The 19,016-nt window shown below is 44.5% G+C and overlaps 1 protein-coding gene across 4 annotated transcripts; it reads right to left on the reverse strand.

Moving 5' to 3' along the window:
• Positions 1-11: 11 nt before the first annotated feature.
• LOC147321537 (NACHT, LRR and PYD domains-containing protein 12-like) lies at positions 12-17,959 on the reverse strand. Of its 4 annotated transcripts, XM_086305492.1 has the most exons (11): positions 17,825-17,959; positions 17,117-17,215; positions 16,593-16,685; positions 15,865-16,106; positions 13,979-15,767; positions 6,212-6,382; positions 5,934-6,107; positions 2,536-2,712; positions 2,184-2,357; positions 1,527-1,691; positions 12-1,403 (listed from the first exon to the last, which is right to left on the reverse strand). In XM_086305492.1, the coding sequence occupies exons 2-11, from the start codon at positions 17,200-17,202 to the stop codon at positions 1,397-1,399; spliced, it is 3,078 nt and encodes a 1,025-aa protein (XP_086161618.1). In that variant the 5' UTR covers positions 17,203-17,215; positions 17,825-17,959; the 3' UTR covers positions 12-1,396. The 4 variants fall into 4 exon arrangements, with proteins under 4 accessions (XP_086161618.1, XP_086161619.1, XP_086161617.1 ...); XM_086305493.1 differs by lacking the exon at positions 17,825-17,959 and having other exon boundaries at positions 13,979-15,764; positions 17,117-17,416; XM_086305491.1 differs by lacking the exon at positions 17,825-17,959 and having other exon boundaries at positions 17,117-17,416.
• Positions 17,960-19,016: the final 1,057 nt, after the last annotated feature.

The following is a 19,016-nucleotide window of genomic DNA, read 5'->3' on the forward strand; positions in this document are numbered from 1 at the left end:
ATCTTATGGGATTTTAAACAGAGGCTTAGCCAAAGTACATACACATTTATTTGATTACAACTAGGGTCGGGTATCAGCACCGATTTCTATAATCGATTTGATTCAATTCAATTTTGACTCAGAAATATAATTCTGATCATTTATCACTACATTTTTAAAATATATTACACATAGATATAAAATATGGATATTTTATATCTATGTATAAAAACAAAGCCGAGGCTTTATCGGAGGACAAAACAGAAAACCATGAAGCAGATTTTCCTGTTCTGGCTTTTTATAGCAGATATCCCTAAAATGATTCGAACAAAAACTGAAAACCACGAATCAACATCTGAACATGACCTGTTGCTGCTGAAGTGAAGCAGAGCAAAGTTGCAGAGGGTTGATTAGAGACAAAGCTGAGAGTTTGTAATTTGGCATAAATTAAAAATATATAAATTTCTTTGGTATCGAACAGCAGAAATGAGACTTTGTTTTAGATCATTTAAAAATAAACAAACAAACAAAAACAGAGGCCAACAGCACTGAACACAACAGTAGACTGGTGCGTAATAACCAAGAGAATAATGCAGAAAACAGAGATTTGAGATGGGAAACTGTTCTTGAAGTACACTGAGAGAGAGATGTGCAGGAAGTGTGATTTTATTGTGGTGGAAGAAAAACAGCCAAAGTCAGAGGGAATCCATGACGATGTTTATGTGAAGCTTAGTTTGGATCTTCTTTTGTTGTTGGTTCAGTCAAATTTGGTTGGAGTGACGAAACCTGCAGCTTCAGAATCTGTGAGCTGTCGGCTGTATGCGCCGTTGGGTGAACGATTCACGCTTTGTGTTTACGTCTTCGTGTGGATTCTGTTTGTTTGCTCTCATTTACAGTTTTAGCTGTTTGGTGGTTGTTAAATGGTTTGTGAGCGTTAAACTGAGTTTCTGGCATTTCTGGTAAAATACATTTATATTTAAATATTAATCTAGGATTTAATGAATCGATATTGTGTTATTCAAGTTAAAATCGATTTTTTTAAACCCACCCCCTAACTACAAGCACAAAACTCACAGAAGACAAAGTGACAATAATAATAACTTCATTTAAACAAAAAGAAGAATTTTTCTTTTTTTTACAAAAACATGGAGCTCACAGCCAACACGACCGGGATGCTAATTAAACTCTAACAACGAACAAACAGTAAAAAGTAACAACATTTATTCCATGATGAAAACAAGATGATAACAAAAACCAAACCAGGATGAAATGTACTGATACTTTTGTCAGTGTGTATAAAAATGAGATAATAATGTTGCGGAGAGATGAGGTCCAATCAGAACCAACCAAGCTGCGGAGAGACAAAAAGAGGGCAGGTATCTCTGTGCATCTTACTGGCTGTCAGCTACATCCAGCTTTATCTCCTGCAAAGATCAACACAGACAACAGCCATCACCATCATCTTTAGCTAAATCAAGCTCTGGGATATACTGCATACATAATAATATACATGTAACACAGTGTTGCTGAAATCAGCAGTGACTCACTCCACTCTTAAGTCTGGAGTCTCCACAAGATCAGACAGCTGCTTCACGTCTAAATCCTTCAGGTTGTTGTACTTCAGGTCCAGCTCTCTGAGATGAGAGGGGTTGGACTTCAGAGCTGAAGCCAGAGAAGTACAGCTGATGTGCGACAAGCTGCAGCTCCTTAAACTTTAAAAACATGCAAGTTTATTTATCAGCGTTTCAAACATCTGAAGCCAACATGCAGTTTCAAACAGTGAAAAACACCTCTCATTAATACGGCCGACAACATGTTACTTCCTCTAAAACACCCTTATGCCAGAACTCATGCAGACTAATTACATGTCAGGAGAAAAGCTAGTGCTAGAGCACAGAGCCTACATACTTCATGCAGGACAACATTATTATTTTCAGTTTGTCTACTTTAAGATAAAGCTGGAAGGCTATAAAAGTGTAAGGACATATTTATCTCTGAATATTTCAGCCAGTACAGTTTTTATGGATTAAAATCACAAATCATGAGACAATCTTACAACTGCTACTCTGAGAAGTGTCTACGATTGGATGAAAATCACTGAAAACAACAGATTTTACAGTGAAGACTCAGTGGGGTCAGTATAACAGTCATATCTGCAACTGTCACATATTCATTTCAGCAACAACTAAAATGTGATGTCTGACCTCAGTTTCTCCAGTGTACAGCAGGGACGCTCCAGAAACCCACACAGATGTTTCACTCCTGCATCCTGCACATTGTTGTTACTCAGCTCCAGATGTTTCAGATGGGAGGGGTTGGACGTCAGCGCTGATGCTAGATATGCACAGCTGATCTCTGACAAACCGCAGAGACTGAAACTGAAGGAATTTGAAAATATGAAGTGAATTAAAAAGGACAAACTGTCTGCTCCCCCAACCAAACTCTCTATATGTCATTAGTGTGGTCATCTGATTGATCTACTACCTTAGTTGATATTCAACCCACAGTCAACTTTCACTCACAATATTGTCGCACAGAAACATGACAGACTCTGACCTGAGTGTCTCCAGATTACAGTCTGGACTCTGCAGAAATCCACACAGCATCTTCACTCCTGAGTCCTGCAGGTTCATGTTATAGTTCAGGTCCAACTCTCTCAGATGGGAGGGGTTGGACTTCAGAGCTGAGACCAGATGGTCACAGCTGGTTTCTGATAAACTGCATGAACCTAATCTGAAAAAAGAATAAAACACAACAGAAGTTATTTTACTTCCATGAAGCAAAAGCGTACACAGTGAACGTCTCTGTGAGTGCTGCGAGTTTCATTTATACACTTCTTCCAATGTCACCCTGGGAAAAGATATGTGTGGATATACCTAAATGATCAGTCTACAGATGACGCTGATAACCGAAAACATCCGTTAAAAACCAAACAAACAATTAACCAAAAATGGATTCTTGTATAAAAAAAAAAAAAAAAACGACCTGCAAAGATAAAAATGATCCAAAGTGTTTAATCCTCCTTCAGTGTAAAGATGGATGAAAGTCCTAAATCACACTGTGAAGCCAGAGTGATACAGACGGACACAGCTGCAGGAAAAACAGGAAATAGGAAGGAAATCTGCCTCTGATAATATCCTTGGATTTCAAAGTTTAAAAGCATTAATACGGGGTTAAGGAAGGATTCTGATACTGATTCTGAATACAAATCCATCCATGACCCTCTACTCATGGGGTCTCCTCCTCTCTAACTGAAAACAACCTCCAGGAGGCGTCCTAACCAGAGGCCCAGAGCGTTTGAATCGCTATACTCTATATATGACTCTTTCGATACGAAGGAGGAGCAGTTCTACTCTGAGATCCGCCTGGATGTCGAAGGCCCTCATCTCATGTTTAAGCTCAGCAACATTATGGTGAAATCTGGCCGGTTGCATTCACGACCTTCCTCTTTCAGTTATTACCCAGATCTCATGACTACAGGTGAGGGTTGGAAAGTAAATGGACCGGGAAAATGAAGGCATCATCTTTCAGTTCTGCTCTTTTCACCACAAGAATCCAATATAACACCAGCATTATGACAGAACCATAATATTTGAAAGGAGGAGTTAAACTCCCACAATCCCTTCATGGTCAGGATGAATCTGCACTGCACACATCTAATCTAAGGTTTTGATGTAATGATATTTACACTCCCATCAAAGCCACTCGAATCACCAGAGTTCAAACATCAGAATACTATGATAAAAACCCAAATGAGGAAGGTCTCTACTTGAGCTGCAGCTGTGGAATATTTAAGTAATCTTGATTTCTATCAATTATTCTGTTGATTCATGGAGTGACTGGATAAGAAATACGTGTTTCTCATTAATGAGCAAACATTCAAAGGAGAAAAAAAACAGGCCTTTCATGTTGATTTCCATTCTGCAAAGTTTTTCTGTTGCTGAAAACAGACGTTATGATGGCATAGATGTTAATTAACCTTAATAATAATTAGGTGTCCTACCTAACATCCCTCAGGTTAGTGAATCAGAGTCTTACTGGCCCATCTACATTTTTATTGGGTCCTGCAGTATCTTAGCTGTTCCCAGGACTGCGCTCTTCTGGACAGAGATCTCCGCTGTTGTTCCCGGGATCTGCTGGAGCCACTTGCCTAGCTTGGGAGCCACTGCACTGGGACCACCATCACCTTCACCCTCCACATCCTCTCGAGCTCTTCTCTGAGCCCTTGGTATTTCTCCAGCTTCTCGTGTTCCTTCTTCCTGATATTGCTGTCATTCGGAACCGCTACATCGATCACTACGGCCGTCTTCTTCTGTTTGTCCACTACCACTATGTCCGGTTGGTTAGCCACCACCATTTTGTCCGTCTGTATCTGGAAGTCCCACAGGATCTTAGCTCGGTCATTTTTATTCCCGTTGCTCATAAATATGTTTCTATTGCAGGTCTGTTTTTCCATGTTATTATATTATTATTATAAATAATTAACCCAGCCTGCCCCAGCCCCTACAGTTAGTCCTACAGTCGTATGTAAATATTAGGGCTGGGCGATATGACCCAAAATTCATATCTCGATATTTTTTACCTGGATGGTGATATAAGATATATATCTCGATTTTTTTTTAAAAGCCATAAAGTAAGAACAAAAAGAGAGTTCTTAGTCAAAGCTGTGTCCCAGATGTCACACAGGCACTTTTATTAACATAGAGCATAGATGTACATAAAATTTACTCAAAAATAAATTATGAGCATTTATTAAATAATAATGCTCCATAAATAAAAGAAAACAATGTTGTTTTTGTGCATAACAAAAAGCTCACAATTGTGCAGTCAAAATGTAAACTAAAAGACACTGAGCATAGTAACAAAGACAGATTTCACAGCTGCTCTGTTCCCAACTTCTACTGTGTGACTGACAGCATTGAGTTTGAAATCCTCTTCCTAACCACGTCTCTTAACAGGTGCCATTTATAGTCCTTATACACAGTAGGGTAATATTACGTTGAAGCACAGTACGTATCACTCCGCGAAGGCTCCTCGGTAGCCGTAATGCTCCGACAATCCATCAAACCAAAGTCGTACTAAAACATTTTTGACAGATTGCTGAGCGCTGTGTACCACATAAAATCGGTTCGCGGCCATCAAGCACAAACAGAATTCATACATAAGGCGCGCTGTCAACTTTTGAGAAAATGCAAGGATTTTAGGCTGTGCAGCGCCTCTGGGCTGCATGGCGTTAGCGTGGTTAGCTAGCTAACACGTTGACGGCGTCCAGCCCCACGCATGGGGCGATGTGCTCGTTAACGGAGATTTGCCATGTCCATCTTGTCGCTTCCTGCAGGTGAAGCGATGGGGGAGGAGGGGCGAGGCCGAGTAACGTTGCGTAAAGACAAAAGTGGACGTAAAAGAGGCAAACTTGCAGCTCCACAAGTATAATTATAACGTAACATAGACTATATCGATATAAAGGATATTGTCACACCTTATATCTCGTATAAAAATATATCGATATTTTTTAAAAACTCGATATATCACCCAGCCCTAGTAAATATAGCTATTAAATCTTATGTGAGTGTGTACTATGCTAGTGCTGTGAATTACAAGAAGAGAGGAAACCTAATGGTAGGGGACCAGGGGGGTAACCCACCAACCACACACAACCCCACCTTCCACAATCACACCCCACAGAGGAGGCCTTAGCCCACCACAGCCCAGCGAGGTGGAAAAGCAGCCCCAGAGGACCCACCCAGGTGGAAACCACTGGGAGTTACTATTAGGTACCAGGCAAAAGGTGCAACTGCAGTGAGGTGGGGTCATAGTAGAGGAGGTGGAACCAAGCCCACCAAAAACACGGCTGGGCCCCGTACATGCTAACTGTATAGAAGCCGGCTTGCATGGGGCATGCCAGCTCGAGCAGCTCAGGCCTCAACAAAGCCACACGTGTTTCTCATACTGACCTCAGAGTCTGTAGTTTACAGTGAGGGCTTTCCAGATAAGCACACAGACCCTTGACATCGGATTCCTTCTGGTCATTTCCACTCAGGTGCAGCTCTACCAGATGGGAGGGGTTAGTCTTTAAAGCAGAGGTCAAAGCAGCACAGCTCACCTTTGACAGGCTGCAGCCTTTAAATCTGAATATAAACATTAGAAACAAATAAATTTTAATCGTATTCAAAAAGTAAACTGATATAAATGTTTATTTAATAAATATCACAGCTCAAATCAGTAAACTGACCTCAGAATCCTAAGTTGACAGTTTGGACTCTTCAGTCCAGCGGACAGCTTTGCACCTGAATCCTGCAGGTTGTTAAAGCTCATGTCCAGCTCTGTCAAGTGGGAGGGGTTGGACTTCAGAGCTGAGGCCACAACTTCACAGTGAGTCTCTGAGAGTCCACAAGAACTCAGTCTGTGAACAGAAAATAAAATGTGAGTTATAAAACAGATGTGAAGCATCCAAACAGAAAACAGAGTGATGTCATAATCTGATGTTTTGGAGGAACGCTGTCTCGTTTCACTTTGTACTGTACCACTGAACATGGTTGAAATGAAAATAAAGCCACTTGACTTGAAAAATAGTATATCGAGAGCTCATTGAGAAGGAAACATCTGCATTAAAAGGACTTTATGATGCTGGAAGGTCTTTGAGACAAATAGGATTAAAAATTTAGTAAAACACGGCAGATATTTGATGATTGCGTGGGCTTCCATTTCTTCAAACTGTGTGGGCAATCTCTTCTGGACTGAAACTGAGTAGTCATGGGTTCATGCAATGAGACGATGACCCCAAGCATTCTTCAAGTCTGTACAAAGATTACCTGACCAAGAGAAAACAATGTGAAGTATTGGAATTGATGTGATGGCCAAAGTACAGATTTGATTCCAACTGAACAGATCTGGAATTTAGTGGATTCAAAGATAGGTTACACAAAAGTTTCATCCAAAGCAAGTCTCTGGGATCAGCTAGAAACAATCTGGAACTCAACGAGAAAAGAGACGGTAAAGATGTTTAATTTCTGCCGCACCACATTTAGTAAACGTTTAACTTACATTATTATAACATAACTAAGATTCTAAGAAATCTTTATTCTTGATTCAAAAACTCAAATGTTGCAGGAAAAGCACAAACAGAATGGAAAAGTAAGATCTTGGCTCCGACTGTGAAGTCATGCATTGTGTTGCATTGAGCAGGTTAGCTGGGCATGTTGTAAGGATGGTAAAAAGGAGATACCTCCCATGCGTTCATCACACTGCAGTGCATGGTGCTCACTACCCACTCCTGGGGTCCGTTCTTCGTACCTCGCTAAGTAAGTTAGCTGGATTTGATTGTTGACGATTTCGCGTGATCTTGGATTGTTCGGTTCTCCGAAGCTCATCCAGGACTTGCTGTCATAGCAACAGATCCGTAAGCGTAAACCTGCTTGGGAGCAGGCTTACTTTATGTAAACAGGATTAGATCGCGGCCACTCAGGTATGTCCGCTTCATTTATAAGAAAGCAACAGCGATATATTTCCACTGTTTTTCCATAAATAAATATTATCAATGTAACTAAAGATAATGCAGTATTTGATTCTTTCATTGATTTCATACAGATACATACAGGTCATTTCCTAAAAAAAAGGAAATGTACTATTAATCATTCTATTTCATGTATTTGATTATTTCAGATGTAATTCATATTTTAGAGTAGTAATAGTAAACTAGAAAAATTTGCATTTCCTGCGAAAATGCTGTGTGGATGCCTTAACGCGTAAGATGTCTGCTGAAAAAAGCTGAAAAAGTTAAAAAATTGCAAAAAGTTGTGTGGCGGTGAAGAAACTGAAAATTTTGCAGAAAACAGGTGAAGAAGCAGAAATTTTTTGCTGAAAAGTGGTGAAAAGCAAAGATTCTACTGAAAGGGGTAAAGAAGGAGAAATTTTTGCTGAAAAGTGGTGAAAAAAAAATGTTGCCCTGAGCAGGATTCGAACCTGGCCCTTCTGGTCTCAAGGCAGCAACTTGTCTCACTAAGCCAAACTCATTCTCACAAAGAAGAGGTGGAGAGACTGACAATTTTGCTAAAATGAGCAGAAGCTGCTGAGAATTGTTATGAAAAGAGGTGAAAAGGCTGAAAATTCTGCAAAAAAGAGGTGAATCAGCAGAATTTCTGCTCAAAGGAGGTTTTTTTTCTTAAAACAGCTGAGATTTATGCTGATAAGAGGTGAAAAGCCGGAAAATTTTGCAGCAGAGGTGAATAAGATGAATTTGGGCTGACAAGAGGTGAAAATTCTGCTCTTTCTGCTGAAAAGAGTTGAATGAGCAGAATTCTGCTGAAAAGAGCAGAAGCTGCTGAGAATTATGTTGATAAGAGGTAAAATGGCAGAAAAGAGGTAAATCAGCAGAATTTCATCTCATACTCATGTCACTGAGCCAAACTGGTTCTCATATACCTGAAAAAAGGTGAAAAAGCTGAAAATTCTTATTAAAAACAGCAGAAGAGGCTGAGAAAACACTGAACTTTCTGGTGAAAAGAGGCAGAACAACCTGGTTCTGCTCAATTTCAGTCCACCAATCAGAGGTACTGCTTCTTTCTGCTTCATCAGGCTGTGTACTTGTATGTATTTCTGCCATGGACTGTTAACAAGAATCTGAGGTCCATATTAGAAAAGCTGCTAAAATCATTAAACTTTGCCGAAATGTAATAAATTATCAATATGAATTACAGGCCTGTGATAGTGTATCAATTTTTAGTGAAAAAAAACATGTGGGCCAAGGTGGAATTGAACCCATGAACTTTGGTCTGAAGATCCGTTTCATTACCAACTGCGCCACTGGGAAAGAGAGCAGGCGCCTGGAAAACAGGGTGATGAGCAGTCAGAATTAGATCGCGCTCAGAGGCGAAAAACGCCGTTTTTTGGAGTTACAAAACGTCGTGTAACTCACAAAACTAGGTGGGATAGAATCATAATTCTTGTACTGGGTGAATCAGCGGACTTTGGTGAACTTTGACTGTGATTTTCATAGCTCTTTGTAACTTTGTCGCGGAGATATGACGAGAGAAGAAACGGCTTCATTTTCAGAGTTTGAAAACTGAGAGGAGGACAGATTTCCTACCCTCAAACAAGTCTAACTCATCTCAGAATGGTAATAGGTGAGTCTGTGAAGGTTCTCAGTCATCCAGGTCATCGTAGTCAAAGGAGCTTGCAAAGAAAAGCGTCTGGACTTCTTTAAGTTGCTTGAAGACGTTTCACCTCTCATCCGAGAAGCTTCTTCAGTTCTAAGGTCAAATGGTGGAGAGTCCCAGATATAAACCTAGTGGGAGTTTCCCCCCACAGAGGGACAAAAGGACCCCCTGATGATCCTCTAATCGCCTGAGCCAAGGTGTGAAACTGGGTGTGGGTCCCAATCAGCCAGAGTTTCGGGTGAGCTCATTGTGAAACCTGGCCCCACCTTATCATGCGAATTCCTGAGGTCAGATGGCCCAGGATGTGAGTGGGCGTTAAGGCGTCTGGGAAGGATCTCAAAACTGGATTATAGATGGCAGAGAGGTAATAGGTGAGAAATAGGTGAGAAAATAATTCTTGAATTGTGAGCGTCACGAGTGTCTGAAGATATACGGGGACAAGCCTCATGTCTTAACTTTGCTTCGTTAAGGAGATATGACGTGGGGGTAGGGACAGGCTTAGGGCGTCGGGGGGTTCCCCGGAGGCATCTTCCTTGGGGGGCTCAACCCGGGGTAGCGGTCATGTCCGGTTAGGGGCTCTGTTGGCTCTCAGGTGACTGTTTCCTCGCGGCTGCGTGCAGCGGGGCTAGGGGAGGGTCTGTGCTGACGGACGTGGGTTACTGACCTGGTAGCCTGGCTGCCCCTGGGTGGGTTCGGGATGGGCGTGAGGTTCTGGGGGCGCTCCGTCTCTGGGCTGGGACCCGGACCGGGCCTCGGGGGCTTGGGTCCTGGTTGGTGTGTTGCCGGGGTTGTGGGCGGGTGGGTGCATGGGGGCCCAGCCCTGGAGCAGGGTGACGCCGGTGCGTCGAGCCACCTGGGGGGCTCTTCAACTGGTGGGGGAGATTGTCACATCTTGCAGGAGCTTTCCTCTCCTCAGGAGCTCCCTCTGCAGGAGGGGGAGATACAGGAGAGGTGGAGGAAGATCTCAGCCTGGGTGTTTATTGTCTTATGTAGTCTGGAAGATGAGTGGATGGTGGGGTGGGTGCAGTTTTCTCTGTGGTGGGGTTGGGTGGACTGTCCCGGGCTCTGTGGGGCCGGGCGGCGCTGCTGCACTGGGCCCGGTCTGGATGGGCCTGGGCCCCCTTTCCCTGGCGGGTCGCGGAGTGTGGGGGTGCCTACTGGGGTCAGCGGGGGAGCTGGCCCCAGGGAGGGGTCACTTGCCCCTCCCTTCCTTCCCTCCCCATCTCCAGCTGCCTCCCTCTTCCCGCTCCACCACAACCACCCACACATGCAGGGCCTTGGAGTAGGGGTATGTCACCAGGGTGCAGAGGAGGCTACCCCCCCCTCTGTCCCCTTCTGGCTGCCTCTGCCTCAATTTTATCCCACAACTTAGACATTCACATTACTCACACTCTCATTACACATACATATAGGATCTTGGGGGTGGGCACGATACACAGAGTCCAAATTACCATCAGGGTGTACACTTCACCCCTGGCGTCGTTGCCCACCTCTCAATTTTAAATACACGTAGACATTGAGGGCTAGCAGGAGGGACCATGCGCTTACCTGCTGCTCTCTGGCAGGTAGCTCCAAGCCCTCCTGGGTTTTAAATGCACCTTAGAACACACATGCATCAACATTACAATGAGCGGGTGGAGGGAGGTTTGGAGTCTTCTCTCACCCCCATTCTCTGCGACCTGCTGGAGCAGGGGGGCTAGGACTAGGAGGAGGAGTTGGCCGTCCGACTGCGGTCTGGAGTGTGGAGCCTTCCTGCTGCTGCGGAGTCGGGGCGGTCTGCCTCCCCCCACCGCAGGGAAAAGGGAAACACCACCTGGGTCTGGGTGCAGTTCCCCCCTCCAGGGGCGGGGGCACCTAGACCCGGTTTGTAGAGTACGCTTGGGGAGTGTGATCGTGTGTACAACGTCTCTTTATGTCTGTCTCCACGTTGGTTGAGTGTGGAGTAAGTGCATATGAGAGCATGAGGGTGGGAATGGATGTTTGTGTGTGCCTGTATGTCTGTGTCTATATGTCAGGTTGGGTGTCAGGCGCCACCTCTCTGGGGACATCTCAGGCCCTCCAAGGTTTGGAGGCCTATCTCGCCCTACCACCACTTCCCCTGCCAGTGGCGGACCCCCTCAGACATCGGTGCGTTGGTGGTTCTTTGTGTCCGGGGATGGGCGTCCAGGTACACACCGGCTCACTCCTTGGCGGCCGCTTATCGGGGCCTGGAGCCTGGGGCTCGCTCGGGCCACTTCGGAGGTGGGGTGCCCCCGGCCTCACGGCCTGGGGCTCGGTCACTCAGGCGCAGCTGGCTGCCGGCGGAGCTCACGGGCGCGTCACTGCAACTCCCCCTGGCTTCTGCTCCGCGGCTGCTGAGTGAGCCCTCATCTGGGACTCTCCTCAGCTCTTTCCGGGACAGTGGCGCGGCTGCCCCTCTGTTGGTCTTCCTTGGTCTCTTGTGTTCTGGGGGCCTCTGGATGTCTGGAGTTTTGATCTCCTCCACACCTGCTTCACGCCCTGGAGGACGGGGCTGTGGCCCCCCCACACCCTCTAGCAGATTATTACATGAAGGAACCTTTTAAAAAAACAAAAAACAAGCGCGTCCATGCTCACAGGTGTACACACGGGTGATCACACCCACAAACTACACCCTTTTTGGCTCCTACCTCAAAGCACACTGTGTTCTGTTGATCTTATGTGCTGCACAATAATGTTTAACATTTAGTATTTACTGTCATATTCCCATATATCATTGTGATGTTGTTTATTCTATTACTCTTGTTCTCTTCTGCTTGCTTTCTTTTTTCTTTCTCAGCAGGTGATCCAGGTGATTGATATATGCATTTTTTTTCCTCTGCCCGTTCTGTTGGTTTTTGTCTTTTGCCCTTCTCCCCCGTCCCTCTTCTCAGCTGTTTCTCTTCCCCTCTTTCTTTCTCCCCTTCTTTCCCCCAGTCAAGTCTGTCCCGTATTCAGTAAGTGAAAATAAAATAAACAATAAAAGGTGAATCAAATGGACCATTACGGCAAGGCTGGGATGGTCAGTTTGGTAAAGTAAATCCGTTGGGCATCTTTCTTTGCCTTTAGACAACAATTCTGATGCAAAAGAGCCAAACGGGACAGGCCAAAAGAAAAAAAAAAAAAAAAAAAGGAGATATGACGATTTGAAAATGCCTTCAGTTTCAGTATTTCAGCTCTGAGTTTCACAACATCCCCATAGACTTTGAATGGGGAGTTTTTAGACCTTGTGTCACTTCAAGGCAAATTGTGAAAAAACCGTAACTCGCACAATAATTATAGTGACACGGTCTTAAAGCCAGAAAAAATACCTACGTTTTGATGTATAATTTGTGGGGCTTGAGTGGAAATTGAACGAGTAGCAAGAAGTTGTTCAGACATGAAGAGAAAATTCAGAACGCACCAGTACTCACTGTGAGTTAATTGCATAGCAACCATAGCAACGCATGCATTTTCTGAAAAATCACAAAACTGCAACTGAAAACTTAAAGAGGCATTAAATGAAAACGGTAACAGATATGAAAAAGCTGAATCACACAGGAATAGCCCAATCATTTGAGAACGTTTTAAAGTTTGAATGGAGTTTCTAGGTGAAAGTATGAGGAAGTAGTTAAGTTTCAAAGACAAGCAAGTTTTAGCAGAATTGTGGAAGTTTTCCATTCATTTCAATGGGACAAAAAAAAGGAAAAAAGTGTAATATTTTAAAAAGTATAATAGTAATAAACACCAAAAGATATAGCTGGAATAAGCAGAAATAGCAGAACAGTTTAGAGTTTGAACGGAGAAAATCGGCTGAAAACTGAGGGAGTAATTAAGTGCCGAAAAACGCAGAGCAACTATAAGAATAAAGTTTAAAGAGAAACAGGAACTCAATTGTGTGGATGCCCTGTGAGGGCATCCACACAATTACTTCGCGTAATCAAGATGAGAGACCACGGCTATAAAAGCGAAGGTGGATTTGGGAAGCCTGTCGCAGCCATGTCCTGTCCGTATATGCGAGCCACCCATTGCGGAAGGTGCAAGATTGATAAGGAGAGTCCTCAGAATTCAGCGTATATTGCGGGACAGACAGGATCCTTTAGCTCAGCGCGACAGTGTGCTCATAGAGAGATATCGATTTTCCCGTGAGGGTATTATTCACTTAACCAACTTGTTGACGAGGGGTGCATTGTGGCAATAGTAGCATTGTAAAGCGCTTTGGGTGACTTGAAAAGCGCTATATAAATCCAATCCATTATTATTATTATTATTAAATTACTTACGAGTTTAATTTGTCAGCAACTTTCTGCCAGCCCTCGCTCCTTGCTTTTGCAGCCTTTGCAGTGTTCCCTTGCGTTTAAACTCTGAAACTCCTGAAATCCCTCAATCAAGAGTTCTTGCTCTGCTGCCGAAAAATACCGAGCGCGCTCCTTCGACATTTTCGATGACCAATTAAAGGGTTGCTGATCAATGTTTCTACTATCGATGCGTAGGCCCTTTTAAGCCACCCAGTGATCTCACATTACTTCATCCAGCTGTACTAATCGTCAACAACAGGTGTGTTCGGAGAACCGGATTAGCGAGCTCAAAGTTGGCGCGATGATTTGATCTTGGATGTAGTAAGCGAGGTACGAAGAACGGGCCCCTGGCTGAATTACATCATGTTGCAATCACAGAACAGAATTATCACATCAGGTGTAAGACAAAAATATCTAACTTCTGCTGCACAATTTCAAATTCTCTCTAAGTGACACTTCGCCATGTTGGTGCAGAGCCCACAATATGGTGGGAGAGGGAATACAGTCTGCAAATATACTGGGTGTGTTTCTACACTGATTAAGGATGTTAATGAGCACATCTGGACTCACCGAGCCTTTCTGCAGTTCCTCACAGCTGGAATCAGTCTCAGTCGTCCGTCCTCTGATGTGTTGTACTTCTGCAGGTCCAACTCATCCAGAACCTCCTCTGACATCTGCAGCATGAAGGCCAGAGCTGAGCACTGGATCTCAGAGAGTCTCTTTGATCTGTTCTCTGACTTCAGGAACTCTTGGATCTCCTGATGTACTGAGAGGTCGTTCATCTCCATCAGACAGTGGAAGATGTTGATGCTTCTGTCAGGAGAGATTTTATCACTGTTCATCTTCTTCAGACTCTTAATGACTCTCTGGATGTTTCCTGGACTGTTCTCTGTCTGACCCAGCAGACCTTCTAAGAGTCTCTGGTTGGATTCCAGACAGAGGCCATGAAGGAAGCGGACAAACAGGTCCAGGTGGCCATTTTTACTCTGGAGGGATCTCAACATACTTTTTGACAGAAACTCATGAAGCGATGTGATGTCATTCCAGATATCCACAAAGTCCCTCAGCACCTTTGTCTTCCTGCTGGTGAAACAGTGGAACATGTAGACTGCAGCCAGAAACTCCTGGATGCTCAGATGAACAAAGCAGTAGACTGGTTTCTGGAAGATCACACACTCTCTTGTGAAGATCTCTGTACAAACTCCTGAGTACACCGAGGCCTCTGTCACATCCAGACCACACTGCTCCAGGTCTTCTTGGTAGAACATGATGTTTCCTTTCTCCAGATGTTCAAACGCCAGCCTCCCCAGCTTCAGAAGAACTTCCCTGTCAGCCTCCGTGAGCTCCTGTGGACTCGTCTCATGTCCCTCGTGGTACTTGTTCTTCTTCCTCTTTGTCTGAACCAGCAGGAAGTGTGAGTACATGTCAGTCAGGGTCTTGGGCAGCTCTCCTCTCTGCTCTGTAGTCAACATGTGCTCCAGAACTGTAGCAGTGATCCAGCAGAAGACTGGGATACTACACATGATGTGGAGGCTCCTGGATGTCTTCATGTGGGAGATGATTCTGCTGGTCAGCTCTTCATCACTGAATCTCCTCCTGAAGTACTCCTCCTTCTGGGCGTCAGTGAAGCCTCGTACTTCTGTTAGCCTGTCAACACATGTAGGAGGGATCTGATTGGCCGCTGCAGGTCGGGAAGTTATCCAGACGAGAGCCGAGGGAAGCAGATTCCCCTGGATGAGGTTTGTCAGCAGCTGGCTGACTGATGACTTCTGTGTGACATCAGACAGCAGCTTCCTGTTGGTGAAATCCAATGAAAGTCTGCTTTCATCCAGGCCGTCAAAGATGAACAAAAGCTGAGAGACAGCCAGCTTCTCTGCTGAGACCTTCTGTAATGTTGGATGGAAAACATGGAGCAGCTCCAGAAGACTGTACTGCTCATCTCTGATCAGGTTCAGCTCCCTGAATGAAAGCAGAACCACCACACTGACATGTTGGTTCGCCAAGCCCTCTGCCCAGTCCAGAGTGAACTTCTGCACTGAGAAGGTTTTTCCAACACCAGCCACGCCGTTGGTCAGAACCACTCTGATGGGTCTCTGTTGGTCAGGTAAGGCTTTAAAGATGTCCTGGCACCTGATTGGAGCGTCATGGAGGGCGTCCATCTTGGAAGCTGTCTCCAGCTGCCTCACCTCATGTTGGGTATGAACCTCTTCACTCTGTCCCTCTGTGATGTAGAGCTCAGTGTAGATGGTGTTGAGGAGGGTTCTACTTCCTGTTTCATCACTTCCTTCAGTCACACGTTCACATCTCCTCCTCAGACTGATCTTATGTTCATCTAAAACCTCCTGCAGACCAACATCTGCTGAAAGAAAAACAGAAAGAAAACTCTTCAATGTCTGAACAACAAGAAGTCCAGTTTTCAGAAATGAGTCCATCAGCAGACAGATGTTCAGTCTTACTTTGTACACAGCTGCTCTGACTGGCTGTCTGCAGTCCAGCTCTGGTTCTGGATCTTTCTCCACACTGGGGACAGGACCAGTCTCCCGATGAAGCAGACTGGTCCCAGTATGAGGAGATGCACTGTCTGCAGAACCAGTGTCCACAGCTGGTAGAGACTGGATCCTTCAGGATGTCCTGACACAAAGCACAGCAGGACAGCTGCTCCTCCACACAGACACCGCTCCTCTTCCTCTTCCTCTCTCTGTGAACACATTTCTTTATCACTAAAATCATCGACTGTCAGTGACAAACATGCAGATTTGATGACACTGTGCAGAAGCTCTGATGGTCACAGAGAAAAGTCAAAGTGGACAAACTTGTGTTTGAAAAAGTGTTTTGTCTCAGGTAAACCAGGACCATCACAGGTGACCCCGCACACCAGCTGATTGACCTGGTCAGTGTCTCAGGTCAATCAGGTCTCACACCTCCAGACTCACTCCCTGCCCACCCACCAATATGCACCATGGGCCAAGTGACCCTCATCACTCAGGCTCTATTCAGACCAAGTCCTTTCACCCCTCCAAGCACGCTGGAATCTGTTCTCTAACTTGTGCCTTTCTGTTGTCTGGTTTCATTCTCCCCTCACACACAGACAGTTTAAAGGTCGCACTCATGGATCGTCGTGTAAATGATTCACTGAACAAGACGGACTCCATCAGTCCATGCTACAGAAGAAACTGCTTCTTACTTTGAGGGTTCAGGATCACTGCTGAAACATGGAGGTTCTTCATGACTCCTCACGGACAGATAGCATGTTACTGGAGACTGTGACCTCTGACCTCTGCAAACACACACACACACGTTTTCATTTGTATCGCTCTAACAACAGTCAAACGACCTCCTGCAGTAAAGTGAAAATAATAAAAACCTGATCTGCACTGTTTGTCCACACGAGTATTTTCCTACTGTTCTGGGTGACGCTACACAAGGAGGCCTCCCGATTTTCCCAGTCACAGCAAACACCACACACTCAGGCTTCACCTGAGGACCTTACCTGATTCTGTTTCCTGCAGCTGGTGAGTGAATACATATGAATACATACTGTTCGCCTGATGTGTGTCTGGTTTGGTGACATGTGTAAGTGTGCCTGACATTTCAAAGTAAAAGTATTTAGTAGTCAGTGTGAACAAACAGCTACACTAACAGGATCCATGTGACGTCACAGGTGAGTGTATCAGCTGTTACAGTCGTCATTACCCAGCGCACTCTTACTTTGGAGGCTCAGGGTCACTGTTGAAATACGGAGGCTCTTCTTGGGACCACCTGCTCCCCTCTGCTCCCTCCTCCTCTTCCTCCATCACCGTCTTCACTCTGAGAGGAGAGAGTAAAGTGATCCCAGGCTATCAGCTCTGCACCCACGGGTGTTGTGCCTGACTCTTCCCTCCACGGCCCACGGAATGATGATTATGTTGTAACAATGCGCGTAATTAAATTTCGCGCGCGTAGACCTCGACAGCCGCGCGCACAGAGAAGCCCTCGTGCACCCGCGAACGTCTGCTTTGCTTTCCACGCGCTGCTGCAGCGTCGCGCTCTCTGCTCGGAGAGAAATCCCGCTCGTGTAAATAAAATTAATTTTGGCAGTTTGGAGGCGGACCCCCGTAGTCCTAATGTGATTGGTCACTTTGTGGACACTTCAGGTTCCTGCGTTAAACCGAGTTACACTGTTTTCAACGGCATTTATTTTAAACGTGAAGAATAAAGTTCGCTGAATGAATTATTGACAGTGATTGTTCGCTGTGCGGTGACCCTGTCATTGGATTACTTCATGTTAATGATTCTACTGAAGCGTCTGCACTGACGTGCGCGCGGCTGCCGAGTTCTGCGCGCGCCAAACTTAGTTGCGCACGTGAAATGATTTGCTCTGATTATTTTCTTGCTCGCGCATTTGTCATGACATATCAATCAAGTAGATACTCTTACAGGAGGTCAGTTTGGGGTCACCATCCAGCCTCCGCGTCGGATCCACGTCCTCCTGATGAGTCCGGGGTCTGAACTGACCGCCAACAGGTCACGTGATCCGGCTTCCTCTTCTTCCTCTTTGGAATAAGGTCGATTATCGAGATGTGGGCGTGCTACTGCTCCCCACCGGTAAACAGAATAAATGCTGACAGTAACGGAGACACCAATCTAAACGTTTCCATCCCGACGAGGACGCAGATCCGGCTAAAGTGGTTTTATTGATGTTTGTTTCTTGTCTCATTAATCGAAGGTTCATCTGAGAGACAAACTGATGTTTAGCTCTGTGAGATGAAACAGAAGCTTAGGGGCCATTTATTAATTAAAGTTTTTTATTATTTTGAACAATTAAGAAAACCATAACATAACAACCCAAAACAACAAAAAAACCACACCCAGTGAAGAAAATTAAATAAATATATAAAGATAATATAAATAAAATAAATAAATAAATAGATAAACTGTTGCACACACAGTTAATTCTTAATTCATACTGTATCTCACATTGTCTTCATGTTGTAGGCCCATATAAACAAAAAAAAAACGGTCCCATTGTTCTGTTAGAGTCTCTGTCTTACTGCTCAGTCTTCCCAGCATTTTCTCACATGCAGCATTTTCAGTCATTTTCCACTTTTTTAGGGTTGGAGTCCGAGGGTCTTTCCAAAGTGCTAAAATGAGACGAGCACACTTCACAATCCCAGTGCTTAACACTCTAAAGCCTGCTTTGTCTGACTTTGGCACCTCACCTCTGTCCCCCAATAGGCACAGTCTTGGTGATCTAGGTAATTTAACCCTCCATATATTTTAAAACATTTTCCCATATTGGGAAGACCAATGGACATTCCCATAAAGCATGTACTAACAAACCTTTTCCTTCTTGGCACTTCCAGCACAGGTCGTCTTTACTGGTTCCCATTTTATGAAGTCTCGTTGGTGTATAATAGTACCTATTGAGAATTTTATATTGAATACATTTGCCTCTAGCTTCCCTAATGTAGAACCCATTTTCAGAAATAATTGAATCCCATGTTCCCTCATCGATGGAACAATCCAGATCTTTTTCCCAAGCCCTTCTAAGACTTACATCTGTTGTTTTTAACCCAATGACATAAATGATACCATTTTGATGCCTTTGCAGTTAAGGGTGGAAGTACAA

This window comes from Aulonocara sp. 'chitande type north' Nkhata Bay, linkage group LG9, assembly GCF_057382095.1.
Source record: "Aulonocara sp. 'chitande type north' Nkhata Bay isolate Kocher_YH1m ecotype deep benthic linkage group LG9, A_spYH_male_GT1.1, whole genome shotgun sequence".
NCBI classification, from domain to species: Eukaryota; Metazoa; Chordata; class Actinopteri; order Cichliformes; family Cichlidae; genus Aulonocara; species Aulonocara sp. 'chitande type north' Nkhata Bay.